At 40.3% G+C, this 24,931-nt stretch overlaps 2 protein-coding genes across 2 annotated transcripts in view; one reads left to right on the top strand and one right to left on the bottom strand.

Annotated features, from left to right (window-relative positions):
- NUP210L (nucleoporin 210 like) overlaps window positions 1–22,515 on the top strand; it is a 145,373-nt gene extending 122,858 nt beyond the window's left edge. Inside the window, exons 33-40 of the mRNA XM_064282640.1 lie at window positions 87–223; window positions 8,008–8,134; window positions 10,699–10,848; window positions 16,684–16,934; window positions 18,174–18,378; window positions 21,067–21,171; window positions 21,797–21,871; window positions 21,965–22,515. Of these exons, the coding sequence (XP_064138710.1) occupies window positions 87–223; window positions 8,008–8,134; window positions 10,699–10,848; window positions 16,684–16,934; window positions 18,174–18,378; window positions 21,067–21,171; window positions 21,797–21,871; window positions 21,965–22,065 (1,151 nt within the window). The 3' untranslated portion in view covers window positions 22,066–22,515. The remainder of the gene's footprint in view (window positions 1–86; window positions 224–8,007; window positions 8,135–10,698; window positions 10,849–16,683; window positions 16,935–18,173; window positions 18,379–21,066; window positions 21,172–21,796; window positions 21,872–21,964) is intronic.
- Window positions 22,516–22,804: 289 nt separating this feature from the next.
- Window positions 22,805–24,528, bottom strand: RPS27 (ribosomal protein S27). Its single transcript, XM_010594759.3, has 4 exons — window positions 24,470–24,528; window positions 24,050–24,158; window positions 23,267–23,377; window positions 22,805–22,890 (listed from the first exon to the last, which is right to left on the bottom strand). The coding sequence occupies exons 1-4, from the start codon at window positions 24,473–24,475 to the stop codon at window positions 22,862–22,864; spliced, it is 255 nt and encodes an 84-aa protein (XP_010593061.3). The 5' UTR covers window positions 24,476–24,528; the 3' UTR covers window positions 22,805–22,861.
- Between the last annotated feature and the right edge of the window lie 403 nt (window positions 24,529–24,931).

Raw genomic sequence — 24,931 nt, 5'->3', positions numbered from 1 at the left:
ATAATTTGGAATAGTCTACTGAATAAGGTTAGACTGACCATCAATTTATATCAAAGGTTGCAGTCAAGTGTTTTGTCTTTCCCTAGGAGAACCAGGAACGTGGATGATTTCTGCCGACAATATTCTACAGACAGACATTGTCACTGGAGTAGGAGTGGCCAGGAGCCTAGGAACAGCAACAATCTTTTATGACATCCCAGGAGTAGTAAAAACATACCGAGAGGTAAATCTAACTATAGCAGGGTTGAAGAGATTGGGGTGATTATTTTCATATATCAGGATATACAGATTAAAAACGCATCCTAGAAAATACACTCACATAATAAATATAGAACCATCCAGCAAACTTTATTGGAACTTAAAGCTAAATAGTAATTACGATTCTTAATTTTGTGAAGTACAGTAGAAAGCAATTTATAAAGAATAAGCAGAACTCTTTTACTATAGTTCTTTGACACTTGTCAGCATTACCTTTGCTGTAATCTCTTTGGCAGTTTAATCATTAATAATTCTAGCCTCTGTTTGGTCACATGGACTGTAGCTGTGAAGTATAATGACAAAAGAGCTGATTAGACCTTCAAGAAACAAGATTTTAGTCCCTGATTTGTCATTGATGGGTCCTGTACCCAGTAAATTAGCAGTCACGTTAGACTATGATGTTCTCTGGCTAAACGTTTTACTTTTCTATAACTGTATGTTTGTTTATTTTACCTTGAATGTCCTATCACCTTCATGTCTACCTAATAAAGTTTTATCTTTCATAGCCTACCACAAATGCCGTTTTCTGTATTCTTCATTAATCCAACAAATATTTACTGAGCATCCACTGTATCAGATATTGTTTTAGCCACTAGAGATAATGCAATGATCAAAAGAAACAAATAAAATCCTTGCTTTTGTGGCACTTTCTTTCTGGTGGGAAAGAAGGCTATTAAGTAATAAAAATTGGTAAACCATCAGCACTGGGTTTTTTTTGTATATAGTATGTTGAAAGTGGTAAGTGCTATGGAAAAGAAAAATAAGAGTAGTAGGGTAAAGAGGATCACAGTTAGGGTAGGGTCTTGAGGATGACAGTTTTAAATACAGTTGTCAGGGTGGTCTTCACCGAGATGATGTTTTAGCAAGACTTAAAGAATGTGAAGAAATATGCCATGCATATATATGGGGAAGAGGTTTAGAGTTCCCCAGGCAGAGGAAACTGTCAGTGTAAAGGCACCAAGGTGGAAGTGTGCGTGGTGTTTCATGGAATAGCAAGGGGACCAGTGTTGGAGAAGAGTGAGTGAGAGTGAGTCTAGTAGAGATGAGATCAGAAAGTAATGGAGATTTTAGTCATGTAGAGTCTTGTAGGTCTTTGTAAGCACTTTGACATTTATTCTAAATGAGCTAAGGAGCAATTGGAGGTTTTGAGCAGAAGAATGACTAATTCTAATTTACGTTTTAAGAGATCACTGTGGCTACTGGTTGATAGTCGACTGTCAGGGCAAGGGTAGAAGCTGAGAGACCAGTTGGAAGGCTATTGCAGTAATCCTAACAAGATATGATGGTGGACCAGTGTGATAACAGAGCAGATGGTGAGAAGTTGATAAGATTCTAGGTATAGTTTGTAGGTAAAACCAACAGAATTTCCTGACAGATTATATGAGGGGTGTGAGAGTTTCAAGAATGACTTCAGGTTTGGGGCTGAGCAACCAAAAGGATAGAGTTACCATCAACTTAAATAGGGAAGACTATAGGTGGAACCATTTTGGAGGTAAGATTGGTCAGTTTTAGACATGTAAAATTGGATATGTCTATTAGATGTCAAATGGATACGTCGAGATAGTTGGATATAAGTCTAGGAGTCATTGGTATACAGATGATATTTAAAGCTGTTAGATCACCAAGAGAATGATTATAAATACAGAAAAGTTCCAAGGACTAAGCTCTGGAGCATTCCAATATTCAGAGGTCCAAGTGAAGAAGAGTAACCAAAAAAAGAGACTTGTAAGAAACGATCAGTGAAGTAGGAGGAAAACTCAGAGAGGCTGGTGTCCTGAAAGCCAAGTGAAGAAAGTATTTCAAGGATGGAGGGAGTGAGCAACCACATCAAATACTTTTGATAGGTCAAGTAAGCTGAAAGCTGAAAAACGTCTGATGGTTCTTGCAATAAGGTCACTGGCAGCTTTGATATATAGCTTCAGTGGAGAGATAGGAGAGAAAGCTTGATAGGAGAACTGGATAAGAGGACTTAGAGACAGTGAATATAGACAATCTTTCCAGGAGTTTTGCTGTAAAGGATTGCAGGAAATTGGATAGTAGCTGGAGGGGAGAGGTGGGATCAAAAGTTTCTTTTAGTTTTTTAAGATGTGAGAAATAATAGCTTGGGAATGATGCAGTGCAGGGAAAATTTGATGTAGGAGAGTGGGGTGGATTGCTAGAGTGGTATCTTTGAGTAGGTGACATGGGGTTGATTTTATGAAGCCTTTCTTATTTGCCCCTTGAATACATGTAACCTCTCCCTTCCTCTGAGCCCAAAGCACTTGTTTGTTCTTTTCATTCCTCAAGCATAATAGCTGTCATTTTTTGAGTGCCTACAATGGGCTTGGGACTTTGCATCATCTATTTTTTTTACTTTTTATTTTACATCCAGTACATCTGTCATTTTCATTCCTCACAACCCTGCAAAGTAAACGTTATCCCAGTTTTATAGATAATTGCCCAATATGTGACCACATGATATCAGATGCCTTATTTTAAAGGAGCTCACAGCCTAGAGATGACATAAATACATACACATATATGACAAATAATTACAGCATAATTGATCATTGCTGTACAAGTGGTATGCCAAATGCTCTGAGAATACAGAAGACAGCCATTAATTCAGATTGTGGGAATTAAGGCTAGGTTTTCCAAAGGTGACATTTAAACTGAGTCTTGAGCATTAGAAATTTGCCTGGCAGAAAAAAGGGGAGAAGACATTTCAGAAAAGAATAGATGTACAAAGGCAAATAAAAGTACTTGGTGTGTTTGAAAATCAAAGAATAAATCAGGGTGGCTTCATCATAAGTTTATGGAGGTGAAGAGGGGAAATTTGGATGACCTCCAAAGAGAACATGTATCATGAGAATACAAGAGGGTCCAAAACAGAGGTGGCATGAGAAGATAACTAGAAAAAGAGATTGAGAAGGGAGTAGGTAGTAGAAGAGCAAGAAGAAAGGGTGTCATGGAAGGCAAGAGAGGGAATGTTCCATGGTATGAGATGCTACAGAGAAGTTAAAAGGTCACTTATATTCTAGTTTGTGCACTTTGTAAAATCCCCATTATTTATTAACTAGCAGACACTTCCAAAGGCCTGTTATGTGCCAAGCATTGTGCCAAGCACTTTGGAAATACAAAAGTGAAAAAGACAAAACTCCTGCCCTCATTGAGCTCTAATGTAGCTAACTTGGGTGTTCAGGACCTTGAATGTTTAAAAAAAAATAGCAAGCAAGCTATGGTAGTACTGAGCTTCTTGGACAGTGTTATGGATTGAATTGTACCCCCTAAAAAATGTGTGTCAGCTTGGTTAGTCCATTATTCCCAGTATCGTGATTGTCCACCGTTTCAGGATCTGATATGATTTTCTTTTGTGTTGTAAATCCTACCTCTATGATATTAATGAGGTGGGATTAGTGGCAGTTATGTTAATAAGGCAGGACTCAATCTACAAAATTAGGTTGGGTTTTAAGTAGATCTCTTTCAAGATACAAAAGAGAGAAGCAAGCAGAGAGACAGGGGGACCTCATACCACCAGGAAAGCAGCACTTGTCCTTTGGACTCGGGGTCCCTGTTCTGAGATGCTGCTAGACCAGGGGAAGATTGATGAAAAGGACCTCTCCCCAGCGTTGACAGAGAGAGAAAGCCTTCCCCTGGAGCTGGCATCCTGAATTCAGTCTTTCAGCCTACTGGACTGTGAGAGAATAAACTCCTGTGTGTTAAAGCCATCCACTTGTGGTATTTCTATTGTACCAGCACTAGATAACTAAGACAGAAGGTATGTTGAATTTAAATTGAAAATATTTAGGGAAAAAAAGGTCATCATTATCATAATCTTCTCATAATAATTAAGTACTTGCATTATATACAAGGCACAGTACAGGATATAAAAAAGATAAATTAGGGTTAATTTATGTTCTTGAATAACTTAGAATCTAATGGGGATTTTAACAAGTATAAAATACCTACAATACAAGGCAGAACATTACAAGTGTATTGACATAAGCAAAGTACTTTAAATTCCAAAGGAAGTTGAGATTATAGCTAGCTAAGGAAAGAGAGAAAACTTCCTGTCATAGATTGAATTGTGTCCCCCAAAAATATCTGTTAACTTGGCTAGGCTATGATTCCCAGTATTTTGTGATTGTCTACCATTTGGCATCTGATGTGATTTTTCTGTGTGTTGTAAATCCTGTCTCTGTGATGTTGATGAGATGGGATTATCAGCAGTTATGTTAATGAGGCAGGACTGAATCTACAAGATTGGATTATGTCTTGAGCCAATCTCCTTTGAGATACAAACTAGAGAAGTGAGCAGAGAAACAGGGGGACCTCATACCACCAAGAAAGCAGTGCCGGGAGCAGAGTGCATCCTTTGGACCTGGGGTTCCTGCATGGAGAAGCTCCTAGACCAAGGGAAGATTGATGACAAGGATCTTCCTCCAGAGCTGACGGAGAGAAAAAGCCTTCCCCTGAAGCTGGCACCCTTGAATTTGGACTTCTACCCTACTAGACTGTGAGAGAATAAATGTCTGTTTGTTGAAACCATCCACTTGTGGTATTTCTGTTACAGAAGCACTGGATAACTGAGACACTAGAAGTTCAAATTCAGAGCACCAGCTCCAGGGGAAGGCTTTCTCTTTCTGTCAACTCTGGAGGAAGTTCCTTGTCATCAATCTTCCCGTGGTGTAGGAGCTTCTCTGCACAGGAACCTCAGGTCCAAAGATACACTCTGCTCCTGGCATTGCTTTCTTGGTCGTATGAGGTCCTCATGTCTCTCTGCTCGCTTCTCTCTTTTATATCTCAAAAGAGATTGGCTTAAGACACAATCTAATCTTGTAGATCTTATCAACGTAACTGCCACTGATCCATCTCATTGACATCATAGCGATAAGATTTACAACACATAGGAAAATCACATCAGATCACAAAATGTTGGACAATCATACAATACTGGAATCATGGCCTAGCCAAATTCATACACATATTTTTGGGGGACACAATTCAATCCGTGACACTTTCTTAAGTTGCATTTGTCTTCAAAGGCATTTTAATAGGGAGCCATACAAAATATGGTGGAAGGCACAATGAACAAAGACCTTCTAGAAAAAATGTTTATTTTCTCCTGAAAGGTGAATAGGCTGCCGTTCTCAAATACATGACCCCTAAAAAGACAATTTATACTTGTGTGAAACAGATGCTTTTGGTTAAGATAAGTGGTGGATATATTGTAGGGGTTCAATAAATATTTTTGAATGAGTATACTAATAAAAGAAAAAAAATTACAAGGGGTGATGTCTTAGTTATCTAGAGCTGCTATAACAGAAATACCACAAGTGGATGGCCTTAGCAAACGCAAATTCATTTTCTGACAGTTTAGGAGGCTAGAAATTCTAATTCAGAGCGCCAGCTCTAGGGGAAGATTTTCTTACTGTTGACTGTGGAGGAAGGTCCTTGTTTCTTCAGCTTCTGCTTCCTGGTTCCTTGGAGATCTCCATGTGTCTTGGCATCTCTCTTACCCCATCTCTCCTCTGCTCCCTTGTTTAATCTCTTTTGTCTGTCAAAAGAGAATGACTCAAGACACATTTTATACTAATCCTGCCTCATTAACATAACAAAGACAGCCCATTACCAAATGGATTGTAAACACAGGCATAAAGGTTAGGATTTATAACACATATTTTGGGGGGACATAATTCAATCCCTAATGTTCCACCATTTGGCCCTCCAAAATTCATGTTCTTGGCACAAGCAAAACACCTTCACCCCATCACATCATCCGAAAAGTTTTAAATCAACTCCAAGTCCAAAATATCATCTTCTGAATCATCTAAATCAATATGGATAAGACTTTAGGCATATTCTATCCTGGGGTGAATTTCCTCTTCATCTGTGAACCTGTGAAAACTAGGATACAAGTTATCTGTTTTCAAAGTACAATGGTGGAACAGAAACAAAGTAGACATTTTCATTACAAATGGGAGAAATTGAAGGGAAAACAGGCACCAAGCAAGTCTAAAACTCAGCAAAATAAATTACACTAGCTCTCAAGTCTTGAAAATAATCCTCTTTTCTCTGAGACCGTCTAGGCAATGGCCTCACCTTCCAGACTCTGGGTGTTGGCCATGCTCTCTGGATTCTGGCTGGAGACCTCTGGACCCTGGGCTTCAGCTCCGCTTTCCAGGCCCTCTGGCTTTAGGTGGCCCCATTCTCCTAGTCCATCTCAGTGGCGACCCCACCCTCTCAGCCCCAACTTATCCTGAGTTCTTTTGCCCCTTGGGATGGCAGATTTGCCCCCTCAGTTTTGGGTGGCAGCACCATCCCCTTGGTACACCTTAATAATAGCAACCTCATATTCCAGAACCCAGTTGGTGAAGATACAACTCTTTCAGACCTAGGAGCCAGTGGCCTCACTCTTGGAAACTGAGAAGACCCTGCTTCCCTTGCTCCTTCCAACAGTTCTGGTGCTGTTCGAGCTGCTCCAGAAATGGTCCTTTTATTTTCTTGGAGGACAACAGATGTAGCTCATTTGGCCTGTTTCCTGCCTACAGAATTCCAAGAGACAGACAGCATTCTCTCCTTTCATTCTTTCTCTGTCCCCTTCAGTCTAAGCTAATGGATTTTCTGCTGTGGCAGTTGGATAGATCCATCAGTCACAGGCTTAATCCCTTTAACAAAAGATTGTGTAGCTATGTCCCTGGTGAACATTCTAGGATATGTGTGTTAGTTTGTACAACAGAATTTTCCAAATCTTTAAGTTCTGTTTTCATTTTGCACAGTACGTTTTTAAGTCCATCTTTTTCCTCTCGCAATTTACTATAAGCAACAAGGAGAAACCACATGTCCTCTTGAATACCTTGCTTAAAAATCTCATTAGCCCCATATCCAAGTTCATCCTTTATAAGTTCTACCTTCCACCAGACATTGGAACATAATTCAGACAGGTTCTTTGCCACTGCATCACCCTTCTTCCACTGCCCAATCACATAGTCATCATTTTCTTTAAAGCCTCACCAAGAGCACATTTAATGTCCGTATTTCTAGTAACGTTCTGTTGCTTGTGCCATACGTATTCTCTAAGAAGACAGAGACTTTCTCCGTAGCTCTCCTCACTACCTTCCGAGCCCTCACCAGAATTTCCTTTGACATTCACAATTCTATCAACAGTCTCTTCAAGGCAATCTAGGCTTTTACTATTAGGCACCTTAAAACTCTTCTAGCCTCTACCCATTCCCCAATTCCAAAACCACTTCCACATTTTAGGTATCTGTTAGAGCAGCACCCCACTCCTCTGGTACCAAATTCTGCCTTAGTTATCTAGTGCTACTATAACGGAAATACCACAAGTGGGTGGCTTTAACAAACAGAAATTTATTTTCTCAAATAGAAGTCTGAACTCAGAGCACAGGCTCTAGGGGAAGGCTTTCTGTTGCTGTCAGCTCTGGAGAGAGGGTCCTTGTCTCTTCAGCTTCTGCTTCCTGGTTCCTTGGAAATCTCCATGTGTTTTGGCATCAGTCTTCTCCCATCTCTCTCGCTAACTTTCATTTACTCTTTTATATCTCAAAAGAGATTGACTCAAAATATACTCTACACTAATCCTGTCTCATTAGCATAACAAAGACAGCCCATTCCCAAATGGGATTATAGCCAAAGCCATAGAGGTTAGGATTTACAACACATATTTTGGGACGACATAATTCAATCCATAACAGGTGGGGAGGGAGGGAAGCAAATTTTCTAAGAATTTAGGCATAGATTTTCCTTTGACAGGTGGTGGTCAATGCATCATCAAGATTAACCCTCAGTTACGACATGAAGACTTACCTCACGAATACCCCCAATTCAACTGAGTTCAAGCTTTTCATCACCACTGGCAGAAATGGTGTGAATCTTAAAGGTCAGGAATTTCTTTATAGGTCCAGGTAACTGTTCCCATTGTTCCTAATTTCCCTCAATTCATTTACTCCTTTGGATTAGTAACCCAAGTTTCCTTTAATTTATAAATTGGCCCCATCTTAACAAGTAAATCATAGAGGGCTATGATATTCATAAATTAGGACTGGATTGAGGTTTTAAAATAGGCCCAATCTAGTCATTATTGTCTTTCTAGTTATAAATAACCTTGCCTGAGAGGAGGAGGTAGCCAAGACTAGGGATTTCCAAACACGGCTGATTACCAAGGTTACCAAAAAAAACTTTTTAAAAGTACAGATTACTAATATTCCATCCAGAGATTAAGTCAGGATGAACCCAACCCATTGCTGTCAAGGCAATTCCAACTCATAGCAACCCTATAGGACAGAGTAGAACTGCCCCATAGGGTTTCCAATGAGCGCCTGGTGGATTTGAATTGCTGAACTTCTAGTTAGCAGCCGTAGCTCTAAACCACTATGCCACCAGGGGATAAAGCCTGGGAATCAGTTCTTCTAAAGTTTCCCCATATTTTGGAATTATTGGGTTAGATTACATCTGAAATGTTTTTTGATTAGCAAATAGCCTTACTGTGTGGTTTTGTTTCTCCAACTCTTCTACATTAGGCTCTAATTTATGGTCGAAGAAAACAAAAAGGAAAGAAAACTAAAATACAAGGAGCTCCTAATAGATCCCAAACGCTATGCTAGGAATTTGTATATTTTATCTCATTTAACAATCTTATCATGTAGAGTCGCTATCAGTCAGAATCGACTCGATGGTAATGGGTTTATCATGTGGTTATTTTCTTCATTCTAAAGATGAGAATACCAAAGCTAAAAGCAAGTAACTTGGACAAAGTAATAACCAGTTAGTGGCAGAAGTGGTAAATATGTCCCACTCCAAAGTCAATATTCTTTCATTCCTGTTTTCTTTTTTTTTAAGAAAGAACAAATTCTAGGGTTTTTTTGTTTGGCGGGCAGTCAAAATCAAGCAGAGAAGTCCACAACATCATTACTGTCTATAAAACTTACATAAGTTTACTTTATTTGTCCCTTTGCCCTTCAACTTTTAAGTATGTGACATATTTTTCACATTATTAGATATTTTTTATAAATACAATTTATGTATGGATAAAGAAAATTATTCTATCTTTTTAAAATGTTCAGAGAAAAATTATGAAATGTTGCTTGTTAGCATATTCAACCATTGTTGTCTACCTGTGGTTTTAAAAAGACTGCAATTCCTCTTCTCCAGAATCTTTCTAAAACCACAATTTATTTTATTAAGAAACCTCATGCAACAGTCCCTTTGATCTTGTTGATAATCTCCAAAAGATAAGGATGGTCACTGAACTGCAGGCAACTGGGCAAGAGCCTCAGCAAACTGAGACCATTGAGAAACTGTACAAGGGCAAATCTTGTTAGCAGGATGCCAATTCCTATTCATTCTAGAAGAATGCCACCCATTACAGCTGACCCAACTGTGGCATCATTTTATTTCTTGCTGGTCATATGGTTCCTGTTAAGCCACTACTTGTGATAAAGTTTCAAAGATCTTTCATTTGCATCATACTACAATCAGTTATGAAAAACAAATCTTCCTAGACTTAAAAGCTACCTCCCAACTGTAGTACTTTCTTGTTTTGTTTTGTTTTTCACAGGGCTTCAAACAAGTTCTGAACAGTTCAGGCGTGGCCGACGGAAACAAGGCAGGGCTTCAAACCAGCTCTGTCCGGGCCAAGGAAAACTAGGGCAGCATACGCATTGCATAGCAACCAAATCTTTGGCTGTCAGCTTATGACCTCAGTAGGAAATAGGCAGCGGACCCTGCTCAAAGATGGCGCCCAACCGAGCTGCTTTGAATATGTGACACTGTCCACAGTCCTGCCAATAATCCAATCTCCCACTTCAGGCTCATGAAAGTTTCCTGATGAGGGTCAAAAGCTGACGCGACAGAGATTTGGTTGCTGTGCAACACGTATGCTGTTCTTGTTTCCATCAGCCATGACTGAACTGTTCAGAACTGATTGAAAGCACTGGTTTTTTATACTTTATCTTTGTTGTTGTTGTTGAACACACCCCAGTTCAACAATTTCTATATGTACAATTCAATGCCATTGATTACATTCTTTGAATTGTTCAAGCATTCTCACCCTCCTTTTCTGAATTGCTCCTCTCCCATTAACATAAACTGACTGTCCTCCTAAATTTCCTTGTAGTACTTTGTTTATGATGGCTATCCAATTTCCTCGTAATCTGTCTTATTCCCACTGAAGAATTCCAAAAGTCTTAGGAAGAGGACAGCACCTATAATATTGATAATGGAAGCCCCACCATAGTCATTCACAAACTTGCAGAGGCAAGAATTTAAACTGTTCTTTCACCTTGATTATAGCAAGAGACAACGGAGCTGGGCAAACCACGCAGAACTTCAGCCTCTTTCTTGCCTGTTTTCTTTTTATGATACTGAATTGCCTTCATATAATTGTCTCCCCTTTTACAAATTCTTGTTAGTGACATAGTTATTTGCCTCTTCTCTGCTTATTAGGCTCCTGTACACCAAGTCAGGTCTTGGCCATTACAACAATACTTCTTCCAGATACCCTCATGCTGTGCCATGTACAGTTCAGTAATACATTGCTAGACATTCCAGCAAGTAAAGTGTTTCACATCCAGTCAAATTTCAGCATGGAGAAAGGTAGGTTCCACCAGTTGCATCTAGTTTCCCCCTTATTTTCATATTTATATAATTGTCCTATTGATTGCAGCTATATGTCCCAATTTCATGATATATAACTGTGGAATATTTCCCAATAAACATTTGTGTTCAATCCATTCAACAAATATTTAATACATGCCCTCTATATCACCCTGTACTTTTCTGTGTCCTAGTGCGTACCATCCTATTATAATTTACTATTTTCTTCTTAGTCTCCATCGTCTCTGTGAGGGTTTGGATTGTGCCTCATTCATCTTTCATCCCCAGCATGAAGTACAGTGTTTGAATGTTTGTTGTTGAACTGAAGGATATTCCAACCAAATAGCATTAACAGGGTGGAGAGTAGAAAGAGGCATGACATCTGGATAACTGTAAAGCAACTGATCTAAAATGAGAGGATTCGTGTCAAATCTAAGACATTTGTGCTACGTCAGGGAGAGTGCTACATCATGACAGAGTCTAATCCTAGACTAGGCAATTTGAATGGTACAAGTAATGAAAAACCACTAAAGGAAGGCTCATTCAGGAAATTGTTGGGCACCAAGCATATGCCTGGTACCAGTACTGGCAGTGGAGGAACAAAACATAAGACAAGGCTTTTAACTCTCTTACTATTATTGCACAGGGTGATGAGCTATAGGATAGAGATATACATGGTATGCTAGGACAGCAGAAAGAAAGGAATATCTACATCAAACCTAAGGAAATGACCCTTAGAAAGATGACAGGAATAAGCCAGATGTAATGAGAACAGGACATTCCAGGCAATATAAAGCCCTGAAGAAGTTTTTTCAAAAATAAGATGAAAGCAGTTTTAAAGGGAAGTATCTAGGTGCAGTATATCCCTTTCAAGACCCAATTATTTTCTCCTTTGAATTTTTTGATAGTATGTGTTTTCACTAATGAAGTCATGCTGATTAAAGGACCAATTCAGAATTTTTGTTATGAGTTATGGATTTTGATACACATTATCTGGGATCATGTATGTCCCAGCAGACTGTGGATGACATAAATCATGCCAATATGAGTCAGTGATAAAATTGGATTTTTTTTTTTTTTTTGAGTTTTATTTCTTGAAAGTTTGCAAAACCAGTGAAGTAAAACATGAAGGCACCTGGTAATGACTGCACATACATTTTATGGTAGTCTGCTGCTTCTTAGCCATTTTTTTTTCATGAAACTTTTTAAAACATGGTACAATGGATTCTTCCTTACTGCAAAAGCAGTGCTTACAGACCAAATAAACAAAGCCAAGAGATGTTTTATCTCAGGAAAATTACAACTATAATGCATTCTTCATTACTGCAAAAGCAGTACTTACAGGCCAAATAAATAAAACTAAAGGAATTTGAATCTCAGGAAAATTACCACTACTATGTATTCTTCATTATAACAAAAACAGTATTAACAGCTGTTGTTGTTGTTGTTGTTAGGTGCCATCAAGTCTGTACCAACTCATAGTGACCCCATGCACAACAGAACGAAACACTGCCTGGTCCTGAGCCATCCTTACAATCACTGCTATGCTCAAGCTCATTGTTGCAGCCGCTGTGTCCATCCAGCTCGTTGAGAGTCTTCCTCTCTTCCGCTGACCCTGTACTTTGCCAAGCATGATGTCCTTCTCCAGGGACTGATCCCTCCTGACAACATGTTCAAAGTATGTAAGACGCAGTCTTGCCATCCTTGCTTCAAAGGAGCATTCTGGTTGTACTTCTTCTAAGACAGATTTGTTTGTTCTTTTGGCAGTCCATGGTATGTACAATATTCTTTGCCAACACCACAATTCAAAGGCATCAGTTCTTCTTTGGTCTTCCTTATTCATTGACTAGCTTTCACATGCATATGATGCGATTGAAAATACCATCGCTTGGGTCAGGCGCACCTTAGTCTTCAAGGTGACATCTTTGCTCTTCAACACTTTAAAGAGGTCCTTTGCAGCAGATTCACCCAGTGCAATGCATCTCTTGATTTCTTGACTGCTGCTTCCATGGCTGTTGATTGTGGATCCAAGTAAAATGAAATCCTTGACAAGTTCAATCTTTTGATTGAAACATCATTTATCATGATGTTGCTCATTGGTCCAGCTGTGAGGATTTTTGTTTTCTTTATGTTGAGGTGCAATCCATACTGAAGGCTGTGGTCTCTGATCTTCATTAGTAAGTGCTTCAAGTCCTCTTCACTTTCAGCAAGCAAGGCTGTGTCATCTGCATAACGCAGGTTGTTAATGAGTCTTCCTCCAATCCTGATGCCCCATTCTTCTCATATAGTCCAGCTTCTAGTATTATTTGCTCAGCATACAGATCGAATAGGTACGGTGAAAGAATACAACCCTGACGCACACCTTTCCTGACTTTAAACCAATCAGTATCCCCTTGTTCTGTCCAAACACTTGCCTCTTGATCTATGTAAAGGTCCTCATGAGCACAATTAAGTGTTCTGGAATTCCCATTCTTCTCAATCTTATCCATAATTTGTTATGATCCACACAGTCGAATGCCTTTGTATAGTCAATAAAACACAGGTAAACATCCTTCTGGTATTCTCTGCTTTCAGCCGGGATCCATCTGATGTCAGCAATGATATCCCTGGTTCCACGTCCTCTTCTGAAGCCAGCCTGAATTTCTGGCAGTTCCCTGTCGATATACTGCTGCAGCCGTTTTTGAATGATCTTCAGCAAAATTTTGCTTGCGTGTGATATTAATGATATTGTTCTATAACTTCTGCATTCGGTTGGATTACCTTTCTTGGGAATAGGCATAAATATGGATCTCTTCCAGTCAGTTGGCCAGGAAGCTGTCTTCCATATTTCTTGGCATAGACGAGCAAGCACCTCCAGCACTGCATCTGTTTGTTGAAACATCTCAATTGATATTCCATCAATTCCTGAAGCCTTGTTTTTCGTCAATGCCTTCAGAGCAGCTTGGACTTCCTCCTTTAGTACCATCAGTTCCTGATCATATGCCTCCTCTTGAAATGGCTGAACGTTGACTAATTATTTTTGGTATAATTACTCTGTCTATTCTTTCCATCTTCTTTTGATGCTTCCTGCATCTTTTAATATTTTCCCCATAGAATCCTTCACTATTGCAACTTGAGGCTTGAATTTTTTCTTCAGTTCTTTCAGCTTGAGAAACGCCAAGCGTGTTCTTCCCTTTTGGTTTTCCATCTCCAGCTCTTTGCACATGTCATTATAATACTTTGTCTTCTCAAGACGCCCTTTGATATCTTCTGTTCAGTTCTTTTACTTCATCAATTCTTCCTTTTGCTTTAGCTGCTCGACATTCGAGAGCAAGTTTCCAGGTCTCCTCTGACATCCATCTTGGTCTTTTCTCTCTTTCCTGTCTTTTCAATGACCTCTTGCTTTCTTCACGTATGATGTCCTTGATGTTATTCCACAACTCATCTGGTCTTCGGTCACTAGTGTTCAATGCATCAAATTATTCTTCAGATGGTCTCTAAATTCAGGTGGGATATACTCAAGGTCATATTTTGGCTCTTGTGGACTTGCTCTGATTTTTTTCTGTTTCAGCTTGAATTTGCATATAAGCAATTGATGATCTGTTCCATAGTCAGCCCCTGGCCTTGTTCTGACTGATGATATTGAGCTTTTCCATTGTCTCTTTCCACAGATGTAGTCAATTTGGTTCCTCTGTGTTCCATCTGGCGAGGTCCATGTGTATAGTCGCCATTTATGTTGGTGAAAGAAGGTATTTACAATGAAGAAGTCGTTTGTCTTGCAAAATTCTATCATTCGATCTCCGGCATTGTTTCTGTCACCAAGGTCATATATTCCAACTACTGATCCATTTTCTTTGTTTCCAACTTTTGCATTCCAATCGGCAGTAATTATCAATGCATCTTGATTGCACGTTTGATCAATTTCAGACTGCAGCAACTGATAAAAATCTATTTCTTCATTTTTGGCCCTAGAAGTTGGTATGTAAATTTGAATAATAGTCGTATTAACTGGTCTTTCTTGTAGGCGTATGGATATTATCCTATCACTGACAGCGTTGTACTTCAGGATAGATCTTGAAATGTTCTTTTTGACGATGAATGCAACACCATTCCTCTTCAAGTTGTCACTCCCAGCATAGCAGACTATATGATTGTCCGATTCGACATGGCTAATAGCAGTCCATTTCAGCTCACTAATGCCCAGGATATAGGTGTTTATGTGTTCTATTTCATTTTTGATGATTTCAAATTTTCTTAGATTCATGCTTCGTACATTCCAGGTTCCAATTATTAATGGATGTTTGCAGCTGTTTCTTCTCATTTTGAGTCATGCCACATCAGCGAATGAAGGTCCCAAAAGCTTTACTTCATCCACGTCATTAAGGTCGACTCTACTTTGAGGAGGCAGCTCTTCCCCAATCATCTTTTGAGTGCCTTCCAAGCTGGGGGGCTCATCTTCCGGCACTATATCAGACAGTGTTCTGCTCCTATTGATAAGGTTTTCACTGGCTAATGCTTTTTGGAAGTAGACTGCCGGGTCCTTCTTCCTAGTCTGTCTTAGTCTGGAAGCTCAGCTGAAACCTATCCTTCAGGGGTAACCCTGCTGGTATCTGAATACTGGTGGCATAGCTTCCAGCATCACAGCAACAGGCAAGCCCCCACAGTATGCCAAACTGACAGACACGTGGGGGTATTAATAGCTAAGAAGCAGAAACAGCTGCCCTAGAATGCTGCCGAACTACTCACAGTGGTGCAGTCCACATGCTACATGTGGAAGCAATGATTGGGCCCTAAGGTTGAATGCAGGGTAAGAATAACTTATTGGCATTACAATCTCTTGAAAAATGCCACTGCAATGCATTATTCCTTATTGGAAAGGCAATATTTACTGTTCAGAAGGTAGAAGAGAGCCAGTAACACCTGAAAACAATAAATGGCATAAAGGAGAAAATCGCCACTATGACTGAATTAAGATTGGCGATAGCTTATTCTCACAATAAGTACATTGTCAAGAAAACATAGTTACTGGGAAACATAGTGAGGAGGCTTATCTCATAAAATAAAGGCAAACCTGTCAAAAGTTTAGAAAATTCACACATCCAGGAGGTATCACCTAAGACAATGCTCCATCTACACAAAAATGGGGCTCCCACTTAGGGTTTTTTAGTTTCAGGCATTTCAGGAAGCTCCTACCTTGAGGCTAAAATGTGTTAAAATTAGGCTACCCCCTTTCCAAAAAACTCCAGAGGCATAAAAAGTGGGTGGGATGTCCCACAGGTCTTGAAGGGGTTATAGGGTAGGCAAGAAGAAAGGGAGTCAAGGAGGACAGTGAAGGAGCAACTGCAATAAATCCAGGCATGCATTGAGGTGGGTATGGACCAAAGTAATAAATACTAATAAAGGAGGCAGATGTCAGAGACATTCCAAAGGATGAGTTAGCGAGATTTGGAGAATGACTGGATATAGGGATGAAGGAAAAGGATGTCAAGAGACAATCTATGTCTGAGCATGGATAACTAGAAAAATAATACCATTAACAGGAATAGGGACTCTGACCACTCCTTCATTCTATATCCCCTCAGTACTAAATTTCCCCGTTTGTACTTTATTATTTAGTGCTCTCCAGTATGTTGAATTATCAGTAATGGTATTCTTAGGCAACATGTTCAGTTGTGGGTTCCCTCAGACTTTCTCCTTTTCTTATCTCCCCATAGTGTGCTAATAGCGAGTACTCAAAACTAAGTTCATATCTTCTCTTCTGCTGCATTTACACGTTACCATTTTTCCTTCCTATCCTAATTCACCTGGCTCAGTAGAGCCTCTGAGTCTTCATGATGGTTTTCCTCTTTTCTTCAGGGGTTTATGTCTGCCTAATCACGGTTCGATCCCAGTCCGAGGAGCTGCTGCAGGCCCTCAGTGTAGCTGACACCTCCGTTTATGGGTGGGCCACGCTCATGAGTGAACGTAGCAAGAACGGAATGCAAAGAATCCTCATTCCTTTCATCCCAGCCTTTTACATCAATCAGTCAGAATTGGTTCTTAGCCACAAACATGACATCGGGGAGATAAGAATACTGGGAGTGGATAGAGTTCTTGAGAAGCTAGAGGTACGTTAATACTGAACCAAAACACTGGAGATGAGGGACTTGAAAAAAGAGATTTTTCATTCTCAGTCCAATGGTAAGGGTACGGTTAAAAACCAGAAACCACACTCGTTGCCATCGAGTCGATTGCGACTCATAGCAACCCTGTAGGACAGAGTAGAACTGCCTCATAGGGTTTTCAAAGAGCGCCTGGTGGATTCAAACTGCCAGCCTTTTGGTTAGCAGCCACAGTTCTTAACCACTACGCCACCAGAGTTTCCATGGGATGGTTACTGAGTGTAAAAGCTGGATAGGAGTGGCATCTGACCTCCTCTAACTTCCCAAGGGGGAAAGAGAACCAAGATCAACAGCCCACGGCTGATTACTATGAGGTGGAAGTCAGACATGCCTTCTCTCTCTGCCATCTTTACTAATCTCTTCCTGGCCCTTGGCGTCTGCCCTGTTTAGGCAGGTGTTATAAAACTCCTTTAGCTCTGCCAGTTAAGTGCCCAGAGGCACCCTACACTGCCAGCAAGCCTCCTGCCCAAAGGCACTCAGCTTTCTCGTACTGTGGGTGGGGAAGCCTACCGCACCGTCTCCTGCCGTCATTTCTCTGCCACTTCTCAAACTGTCTCCTAGTTTCAGGAGCTTCTCAGCACAGGAATCCCAGGTCCAAAGGACATGCGCTCCACTCCTGGCTGTTCTTCCTTGGTAGTGGTGGGATCCTCTCTCTGCTCTGGAATTGGCTCTCTTTTAAGCAAAACTGACCAATCCCCTTGGTGGGCAATAATTCCTTTATTTGCACAGTCCCACCCAATCACTTGGGCAGGAGTCACAAGACCATGGCAAGTCCACACAAAAGCAATCCATCATACAGCACTGAGTGACCAGATAAAGATCACTATAGGAAATTCATAAACTGAATGAAGAAAAGTCGTCCCCTTCACCATGCGAGACTGGTTCCAGCAGGGCAAAGTCTAGATCATTAGCTTTGTCAGTCTGGAAGACTGGTGATAAAGAACAATCTTTAAAATTCTAGATTAATACTTTTTGAAGCCTCTTTTATTCTTGCAGCTCATGTTCTTCCCTTATCCTTCAACACATCTAAGGGAGTGAAATAGTAAATGACTTATTTAGGGTCAGAAAACTAGCTAGAATTAGAAATCCAGGTCTCTTTTGACAATTTTTGAAATGTTATTTAAGACTGAACATATTAATACATTTTTCTTCCTTTAAACAAGTGCATTTTATCTTTTCTCCAAGGTTTTCCCCAGTTCCCCAGTTCTAGTGGTCTCTAGCCATAGGCACTCTTCCCTCACGCCTGGCCTGGCCATCTACCTAGTAAGAGTGGTCAACTTCACTTCCCTCCAGCAGATGGCATCACCTGTTTTCATCAACGTTTCCTGTGTGCTCACCAGTCAACGTGAGGCTGTGCGGGTGAGAGCTATGAAAGATAAGTCTGGTGCAGGTGAGCACTGGGGACAATATTTAATCTAAATGGGAGAGAAAACAGAATATATTATTCACAATTTAGTTAACGGGATGTGCTCAGCCACTTGACCAAGATTGTTCAAACTAGCTGGGGCATGAATTTTCCAAACCTTTCCCAAAATATAACCTTCAGGTAGCTTTGTTGTCACTCCCAGTGCCATCATTAGCTAGATAAATTATATATTTAAGAATAGTTATGTCAGTTTGGCATGAGTTTGTGGCCTTCGTAAGCGTACAATTTACCATATTTTAACACCTCTTGATAAATATTTTGTTTTCTTCAGAGTCTTCAATAGAGAAATTTTTTCATCAGGCAATGGACATATGTTGATAACCTTAGGACCAACACTTAGCTTCCAAAATCCTGACTCCAGACATTACGAGTTTAAAAATGATGCCAAGTTGGAGTGGGATGAGAACACAAATATGAAAACAGGTGTTACAGATGCTGGAGAACCATCCTCTTTATATCGTATTTGCCATTTCCCTTCCCCACCACTCAAGGAAAACACCGTTCTTCTTGATTATTGGGAGTGAATTAGGTTGAAATTTAGTACATCTGAGTAGGAGGAAGGCTTTTGTTTTTGTGAGCATCTGCTACGTACCAGTCAATATCCTAACCACATTTATAAGCATTTTGTCTTAATTTGCGTATCTCTGGGAGGTAGATGTTTTTCCCTTTTTATTTTCAATTAGCCTCTAACTGAAAGTTAGTATTTCCACTGATTACGTACGCAACAAATCACAGTGGTATGCATAGCTCTGTGTACTTTGTCACCAACAGAAACTAGATATTGTCAGATCTCAAAAATATTTCTCATTACAGTCCCCAGATTACAAACATCCGAATTACCTGCAACGCATAGTTACGAACCAACCCCCATAAAGCCTATTAAATATTCGAGATACATACAACGGGTCATAATAAAAACGCACATCAAAAGATTACTGTATTATGTTAAAGATGTTGTAGTATATCTGGAAGTGTTCAATGTTTTTATGCAAAGGAAGGTATACTATATGCTATATATTAAGACAAACATTTGACTGATGTTAGATACTAACTGTACCTGTTTTGACTTACGTACAAGTTCCCACTTATTTAGGAATGAACTCCCTCGTAATCCGGGGGCTGCCAGTACTCCAAAATTATAGATCTTGTTACTTAACAAGAAGCAACATACTTAACTATCACAAATTAGGCTTTTTAATATCTTGGTAACTACTTCAATGTCACTGTCACAAACCAGGTTTTTTATATTTTGGTTACCTGTACTTTGATATGATTGGTTTCATTTTGTATTCCTATATATTTCTTATGTATTAAAATTTTGTATTCCTATTACATAAAAAAAAAAATGTAATAGTGTCACTGAGTCAGAATCGACTCGATGGCACTGGGCTTTTTATTTACATTTTTGCTTCTGAGATAGGAACCACAGGCTTCACGAGACTGTCAAAGTTACCCACCAAAAATAAACTGTACTTTTGGGGGACTAGGAAGGGGCGAGAAAAGTGTTTCTAACGTTATTAGATGTAAATATCCAGCCCAACCTTCGGTTCATTCACACAAGCACATGAATGCCTATTGGTATATACCAAAGCTCCTGCTTTTAAATAACTTGGAGAGATAGAGGATTAGTTCCCTTTAGCCGGAACAGGAGATAATGCTGGAAAAGTTAATATGCCTTCTAAATTTTACTTGGGCTCTGATCCTATGAGCACTGGAAAGCCAAAGGCTTTAAACAGCAGGACCTGATCAGGAATTAGTGTAGAGAATTTTGTCTTAGTGTACATACTTCAAGCAACCTATAAGTCATTCTTCAGAGTGATACATTTTGCAAACAGTGTTAAAAATGAGAAAGATTACGGTGAGAGGTAAGCAGAGTCCAGAGGTAGAGGGTCTAAATATATTAAACAGGAACTAGGAGTGAGGACCAACTTATATTGGCCTGGAAGGTGGGGGATATGCAAGGAACATGAGTGGGAGGAGTACATATCTAGACACTGATGAGGAGTTTGAAATAACCAAATGCAGATGCCAAGCATGCTTCCAAAAAAAAAAAAAAAAGTGTAAAGTTTGTTGAAGACAAGTTAGACACAAATCAGAAAGCTCCCTAGAAATAACCAAACCTGTTGAGATTCCAACTCATGGTAGCTCCATGTGTTACCAAGTAGAACTATTCCACTGAGTTTTCTTGGCTGTAATCTTTACAGAAGCAGATTGCCAGGCCTCTCTTCCGCAGCATAGCCAGGTGGGCTCAAACGCCAACCTTTAGGTTAGAAATGCAACCCGTTTGTACCACCCAGGGACCTTTCTAGAAGTGACATCCTGAATAAAAAGGGCCCTGGACTTAAGGTCATCAGTGATCTAAAAATTAGGAGGATGTTTGATCAGTAGTATGTCACGTTTGGTGAAAGGAAGCATGTCACTTGGGGTTAAAGTCCACAGGAAACAGATATTTCAAGGTGTCAGAGGATTTAAGAAACCAGAAGGTTTAGAGGAGCAAAGTACTGTTCACACTAGAAGGCCACTTTTCTCTCATGGGAAGCACAACAATTTCATAAGAGGGCTTGTGCTAGATACTCTTTCTTAAATGCGGCATCTGTCCTGGATGTATTTATTGAATAACTATTATCCTGTTTTGTTCTGGCCAACGTATAGATCATTGTAAAGATTCAGGTGTCCTCCAGCAGATTATTGGTTCTTACCAGATCCTCTTCTTTACCCTCTTTGCGGTGTTAGCATCAACAGCTTTCATCTTTCTGGGTAAGGAATCCTTATACTCAGCACAGTGGACTTTGACAGAAACGGCATTTTATTCCACAAACCAAATGAGTACAGAAATTATTTCTTTACCATATCTAAATTGCCACAAGCAGTTGAAACTTTTAGCTTCCCTAGTCCTGGTCACCCAGTAGATAAAAAGGTCGTACTCAACTGCTGCCAAGGAGCAATAAACTGATGTGGTAAACTATGAAACATCACTCAGAAGTGGGAACCACTACTAAAGCCTGGATGGTAGTGGCTAGTTTTGCTTCAACTCATAGAAGAGACAATTCAATTGACACAACACACCACAACTGTCATCCAAACCTGCGTTTTTCCCCATCTTTCAGCCAGAAGTTGAAATACCTCTAAGATCATCGAGCTAAAAAAAAAATTTACTTTAACAGTATTTTACCGTTATTTACTAATATTTAAAATGACTTGCCAAGTTTTATCTTATATACAAGCTACTGAAATTCTGTATTTCAGTCACGAGAATTAGAACCCAAGTCTCATTTCTCTTTCTTGCCCCAGAGATCCCCACACTCTCTGACTTTGCCCCTCCCCTACAACTGAAATCAAGACATGCCTTTTTTGGTGACATCTCCCTTTGTCCTTTTCCCAGCATACAATGCCTTCCTAAACAAGATACAGACAGTTCCAGTGGTTTATGTACCAACTCTAGGATCACCACAGCCAGGTAAAGAACTGACATCCATATCTTTGAAAAGCTCATACATACGTTTTATTCACTAGAGCCTGCGTCATCTCCCCCTTCTGCATTTATTTCTAGGTTCTTACAGCTCTGCACATTCTCCCCCTTCCTTCGTGAGTCCACAACCCTCACCGGGCCAGAGTCGGCTACAACATTGGCTATGGAGTATAAGACACTAAATGTACCACTGGATGTCACCTTAACTGTAGCAGAATGGAGACTTTTAGCCCTAGACAAGAAACCCAGCAGCATCCCCCACACTCACAGGCCTACAAACAAGGCTTCTGAGAACTGCAAATAAAAGATTGTAAGCTTTTTTTATTAAAGTGGTATGCTGGATTGTTTAAAGATCAACTGTCAGTTCTTAATCCTACGAAAACAACAGTTAAAGTAAAAATCTTATTTATATAGTGCCCTGGTTTAATATATAACCCATAACCTGTTGCCACTCAGTCAGTTCTGACTCAGCCACCATATAGGACAGAGCAGAACTGCCCCAGAGCTTCCAAGGAGCACCTGGTAGATTTGAACTGCAGACCTTTTCGTTAGCAGCTGTAGCACTTAACCACTAGGCGGTTTCCAGTTTAGTATACAGTATAAACCCAAAAGTGCCCCGTTTTCTGGGTCTAGCGCAAGTTTTCTGCCTTTGCAGGGTACATTCTTGCTACTTTTCGTTCATTTTAGTGGAAAACATTTGCATTTTCCTTCTCTGACGTTTCCACCTTTCACAGGTTTTACAGTAGTATCTCAGTGTAGTTATCAAGCTTGAAAGATTTACCCAATGAAATCCAGGCAGATAAAAACGCCCAAACGGACTTTTAAGTACCTGGCCACTTACTTGCCCCAAATGACTCTAGTATTCCACTCTTCTCATTGCCCCTGAATACCTGAGGCAGTAAAACAAGACAATACACAGGATGTATCCAAAATGTGTTTATTGGGATGGTTTCCCACTCATCTTGATTCAGGGCGCTTTTAGTGCTGCTTCCGTCTGAAGGAGCATCCTGGAGGGAAAGGTTCAGAGGTTAACTGACATCAGCCTACCTACCCTGTCTACCCCACAGAACAAGATGCCTTCCCTGTGATGAAATATCCACAGGAAAACTACATTTTTTATTTTTCTTCACTCCTTCAGCTATTATGCAGTCATTTAAGGACTCTCACATGAAGCCCCTTTTATCACCCATCCAGCTTAGTTTTGGACAGTAATGCTTTCAGATTATAATAAGGTTTCTAATAATACTCATTTTGGGGAAGGAAAAGATCAAATCCAACCCTCTTTTTGAGACATTTTGAGAACTTAAAACTATAAATGGTTCCTCTCGTTATGTGTAAGATTCAGAGGCCAACACCACAACATTAATTAGTTAAACCATTTACCTTCTGTAAGCCTTGCTTTTCCTCCTGTAGGCTGGCAGAGGACAGTGGAGCAGCCAACACACAAAACTACTGTTTGTGCATGGCTAAATACCGTGGTGATTTTGTAGCATCCTACAAATAAATAAATCAAAATAAAGGACTTAACAGACATTTTCTCCAGTATTATCCCCACACCTTTCTTCACTTCAAGGCACGCTTCCATGAATTAGCTGTTGAGATATGCATGTTATTAAGCAAATTCAAAATTCACTATCCTGTTCTAAGCCTTTGATTACCTGGCTCTAAGGATGCACTAAAACCATCACAGAAGCAATGTGGACTACCTGAACCCGCCCATGGATTTGCTGTCCATTCCACAGCCTGAAAGGGTAGAGGATCAGAACCAACAATTATTCCAAGAAAAAATAAGAGAATCCTCCACGAGGGATGAGGGAGTGTCAGTAACGGTTCAATATTCACTCCCTTGCCTCCAGATACAAGTACATAAACCACCGCCGAAACCCAACTCATCCTCTTTACAGCGTTTCCCAAAGCAAGGACATCTAGGGTTTGCATATGGACGTTCGATAAGGGATCACTCTGGAACAAAAGAGGCTCCCCTAAACTGCAAAATTTACTACTCTCTCATTCATTAGTTTTATGAAAAGCAAGGACAGTATTATCTGAATTTCACTAAGCAACAAATTGCTAAACTGCTTCAAGGAAAAGGCAAGCTCACGCTACAACTCTTTCCAGTTGTTGAGGTCCAGTCCTTTCCCCACTTCTGCCAGGTTATCTCCTCACCTGGGCATTTCACATCCATGAAGTAGGAGTTAGGGCTCTGCACCAACCGCTTTTTTTTGTGTTTCCTCTTCTCCTCTTCCGGAGAGGGATGAAGGAGATCCTTTGCGAGCTAAAAAGGGCACAAATGCAAGAAGTTAGAAACCAACTGCGAAAACGGGATGACCGAAAACAGTCCCCACTGCCACACACCAGGGAGAGCTTGCCCCTCGCCGCCCCTGATGTTTGCGCAGCTGGGCCGCCATCTTATGTTTGGCCGCTCCCGTCTATGCAGGTGGCCAAGTGGGCCTCTGCGATCCCCGTAGTTAACGTCCTAAGAAGTGGGGAGGGTAACTGTGGACCCTCTGCGTTCCAAAATCAGCGTAAGGGGGCGTGGGGACAGAAGAGCGAGATCTGCGCAGAAAGCTGGACCAGGCAACTCACAGGCATGTTGGAAGGGGCAGGTCGTCACCGCCGGAAAGGAGCGAAAGCGGAAATCCTGCTCCTTATATTGGGCATCTGGCAGGAAGTGACGCCTACCTCTTTTATCGCCATGTTGTGAAGGTCCTTCTCTGTGAGTCTGTCTGTGCTGGGGCCAGAAGGCGGCTGCCATCTTAAGAAGGTCTTAAATGAGAGTTACGACACAGATCTGTCACCATGTTGAGAGGGTTTGATTTTGATCTTGAGGTCAGCACTGTATGATCTCCACTATCAAGGAATAAATTGACACTTTTTAAATTTCGTGCTACACTTTGACAGTCGGAACCTGGTAAATAGGAACTGCTGAGGAAAACATCGGCGAGACGAGTTCTATCCCAAACTTTAAATTACTTTTTTTCAGTTGCTTTATCCATTTTTAACAATGGATATATATATTCAGAAGTGTAAATATAAAAAATGGAAGAC

Source organism: Loxodonta africana, chromosome 3 (genome assembly GCF_030014295.1).
Source record: "Loxodonta africana isolate mLoxAfr1 chromosome 3, mLoxAfr1.hap2, whole genome shotgun sequence".
NCBI lineage: Eukaryota > Metazoa > Chordata > Mammalia > Proboscidea > Elephantidae > Loxodonta > Loxodonta africana.
Note: the sequence above shows the minus strand (reverse complement) of the source record. Positions and strands in the feature narration are given on the sequence as shown.